The 3,820-nt window shown below is 45.7% G+C and overlaps 1 protein-coding gene across 1 annotated transcript; it reads left to right on the top strand.

Moving 5' to 3' along the window:
- Nucleotides 1–1,976: 1,976 nt before the first annotated feature.
- LOC127347499 (F-box/LRR-repeat protein At3g26922-like) lies at nucleotides 1,977–2,681 on the top strand. The gene has a single exon (XM_051373681.1). The coding sequence runs from the start codon at nucleotides 1,977–1,979 to the stop codon at nucleotides 2,679–2,681; it is 705 nt and encodes a 234-aa protein (XP_051229641.1).
- Nucleotides 2,682–3,820: the final 1,139 nt, after the last annotated feature.

Raw genomic sequence — 3,820 nt, 5'->3', positions numbered from 1 at the left:
AAACCAGTCTATCAATTATCAAGGCAAATCTATTTGTAATGACTTTTGTGAAAATCTTAAAGACACAATTTAGTAAACTGATAGGTCTAAATTTCCTCATCTCTTTTGCATCCTCCTCCTTGGGAATAAGGGTGATCATGGCAAAATTCAACTTGTAAATGTCTAGTCTACCATTAAACCAATCTTCAAAAAGTTCTAACAAGTCCTCGTTTATGATTTTCCAAATGGTTTGGAAAAACAAAAAAGGGCAACCCATCAGTGCCTGGGGCCCCTTCAGCATAAGAGCCATAGACTGCCTCTCTAATTTCATTTTCAGTAAATTTTTGCTCTAATTCTATATTCTCTCGAGGAGAAACATTTTTCTCCTCTGAAAAGAAATCCTCTCTTGTAATAGTATGTTGCAACTTTGAGCATGTCTTTTATTCAGTCACAAGCCCATCAGGGCCCTCTAACAAGTTAATTTTTTTCTTCTTCTCCTCTGATTTGCAACAACATGTCTAGATCTCTGCCTAGTTTTTGTTTCTTCTATTATTCAATAGGAATTTAGCTCTCTCACTATATCATCTAATCTCTTCCTATTCTACTCATCCAGAGGTTGGGATTCTCACATGATGTCTAGGAAGTCATATTCCTTCATGAGTTCTTTTTTATGTTTTCTAATATGTGCCTCTAAATTTGCATTCCATCCTCTAGCTAATTTCCTAAAATACTTAGTTTTATCATGATAGGGTTGCAGTTTTCACCACGGGCGTCCCTATACATTGCCAGTGACCCGTTTGCTCACTTTGCAAGAACTGTGGCCCGTTTTTTCCGATGATGGAGTCTTTGTCGAGGGATGATTTTGCCACAATGGCTGCCACGTTGGGGGCCATCTGGTATGCTCGGGGAAAGACCATCCATGAAGGGTCCGCTATCAACACACTTGTTAAAAGGGATTTGAACTAGCTTCGTGCTAAGTTAAGTCTTACCCCATTTAATTTGGATCGTGATTTGGATTAGTGAGTTTTGCAATGTAATTTGCAACTGAGATTTGATGACATTATGTGACTGAGAACTAGTTCGTTCTCAGTTGAGTGAGAAATAGTCGCACCCTTGTTAAAAAGATGTAATTACACTTTGGAATCCTTGAGATAATACAACGAGATCGACTCCATCATCGTGGTGATTCTGACCACGTTTCCTTTCGATTCTTTTTTTGCGAAACACAGTATAATCCTTGAGATAATACACATACGCGCACACACTCATTCTTATGAACGCATGCACGCAGACCTTACGGCTATGAGCACATCCAAGAGACAGCATCGAAGAACTGATCCGGCGGGTCTTGAGATTGATGAAGTCACCATAGGCGTCTCGCTGTCGATAGGAACGTTGCTTCCCATTGAAGAATATTCCGCCTTTACGAGACACTAAAGTGTCAAATCGATTGTCCTTCAAAAAAAAAGTGTCAAATCGATTTGAACTCTGGTGGGTTGGAAGTGTCACTGCCCTCCATCCAATCATAGGTTATCTACCGGTACACAGCTTTGCTTCGCTCATGGATACCGCTGCAGCGTGTGGAGCACCGAGACCTATTTACGGAGGTGTCTTCACGGTTAGAGGATACGGCGAGGGATATTTTCTCCCAACATGGGTGGCAGCGTGACCTTCGGCTAGACCCACCTAGCTAGTTCTTGTTACCGTTCATTCGACTATGTTTTATCTTTAAACCCTTTTGTGTGGTTTTGTAACGGATTCATGTGCGGTTGTGTGCATCTTAGTTATGTAGATGTCGGAGCTATTGCGCAAGTAATAAAGAGCTCATTTTTGAGAAAAAAAAAAGTCCAACCATAGGTCGTACGCGATCTGGAGTGCGAGCGGAGCTGCCAATCGTAAGCTTTACATACTCCTCTGGATCGAGGGGAAAAAAGAATTTTGCGTAATAATCTTTCGACGATCCAATCGGCTCCGGCCGTGTCGTACTTTCAGACACCATGGGGCACTCGTCGACGGCGGTGCTGGACGACAGGCTGAGCGACCTGCCGGACGGCCTGCTCCTCCGCATCCTCTCTCTCGCTTTTCTTGGCGCCTGCAGGACGCTCGTGAAGACAAGCCTCGTGTCGCGGCGGTGGCGCCACCTCTGGCGCGAGGTACCGCGCCTCGAAATCGACCAGCGGGAGTTCCTCCAGGAACAGGAAGCCGCCGCGCCGACGACCCGCCACAGCAAGCGCGACAAACGGAACCCTGCGAAAGAGTGGCACATGTTCGAGAAATTCGCGGAGAATCTCCTCTCACGCCACAGCACCGACCTACCCCTGGACACCCTCCGGCTGGTCGTCGATCCTCCGCGGGGCCACGGACGACGGAATCAAAGCGATGCCAGCAGCTTGGTCCGCCTCTGCCTGGAGCGCTGCCGCCCCGTGGATCTCGTCATCATCAGCAACACGCTCGTCGACCTGCGCGGCCTTGGCCGGGAGGTCGACCTCACACGCCTCACCACCCTCTGCCTCAGCAACGTCGTCCTGCGCAGCGGCTTCGCGCAGCACATCGGCGCATCGGGCTGTCCTCGGCTGGAGCACCTGCAGCTCGGCGACTGCCACCTCGCCTTCACGGAGCTCGTCTTCTCCCGCACGCTCAAAAGTCTCTCCGTCTTCTACAACTATAACGTACACCGGCGGCGGGGGGGGGGAGCTGCGTGACTCGAACGCGCATCGAGGCTCCTGGCCTCCGGAGCATGATGGTGGAGAAGATCGATGGGGTGACATTCGATTACCACGTGCCATCGCTCGTCACCGCGTACTTGGGTCTCGTCCACAGGGGCTGCATAGACCAAGACGATGAACTCGACATGCTCTGCAGTCTACAGAACGCCACCAATCTACACCTGTCCCGCTTCCCGTCAATACACAAGGTAAGGTTAATTATACACTCTCACCGAAAGTCATGGAAATTTAATCTCGTGCGGCCACATACATACGTACAGTACATACTATCTGAGTTCTCTGGTTAATTCCAACGTTTTAAACAAGGATCTATGCTTTTTAGCGGTCATATTTACGGCGCTAAAAAAAACTAGTACAGCGGAGCCTAAGTCGTTTAGCGTTTTTCAACAAAACAATAAAACTTCTAGATAAATTAGACATCAAACATTCATATCATCTATAAATATGACAAGAAATTTTATGATACAAAACTTGTACTCAACAATCATGATGATTTAGTAATAAAATTAGTGCATATTACATAAGTAGGTCCAACTTTTAGATTTAAACTAGTAAAAGTGCCCGTGCGTTGCACCGGAATAAGCTAAAACTCAATCAAAACAAACACTTCTCCTCCGTGTCACGGTAGAGGAAGGTGTTCATGTTCTCTCCTATTCATGACGAACATAGTTAATCCTAAGAAAATGGGCTTGTAAGGCCCTAAGCCACAGACTCGCCTCTCAGGTGGCTCATCCATCGCGTGGGTGCTTGTCAATATTTTCCGAGAAAATTAAAGATAGAAGTACTTTTTTCAGGTACTAAAGGTACTTTTTCAATTTTGTGTGTTATTTAAAATAGTTTTCTTCGAAAATACTTAACAGAAAATGAGGAAGAACAAACATGTATTACATGTATTTGTTGGGATTGCTCTATTGCAATGGAATGTGCAAGGGAAAGAACAAGAAGCAGGTCCCATACGTGTGTGAGGGAAAACGAAAAATATACTCCAGCTGTGCGTTATTACAGAAGCTAAATAAAAACAAAAACTGTGCGTTATTTACAGAGAAAAGGACAAGGCATTGGCCTTCTTCCTTTCAACGCACAGATGGGAATGGGGATCTTGATGCCCCGATCTC

Source organism: Lolium perenne, chromosome 4 (assembly GCF_019359855.2).
Source record: "Lolium perenne isolate Kyuss_39 chromosome 4, Kyuss_2.0, whole genome shotgun sequence".
In the NCBI taxonomy this organism is placed as follows: domain Eukaryota; kingdom Viridiplantae; phylum Streptophyta; class Magnoliopsida; order Poales; family Poaceae; genus Lolium; species Lolium perenne.
This window is presented reverse-complemented; position numbering and strand designations above follow the sequence as displayed.

Excerpts from the sequence above, each read along its gene's own strand:
- LOC127347499 (XM_051373681.1), top strand. The coding sequence starts at position 1,977 with ATGGGGCACTCGTCGACGGCGGTGCTGGACGACAGGCTGAGCGACCTG.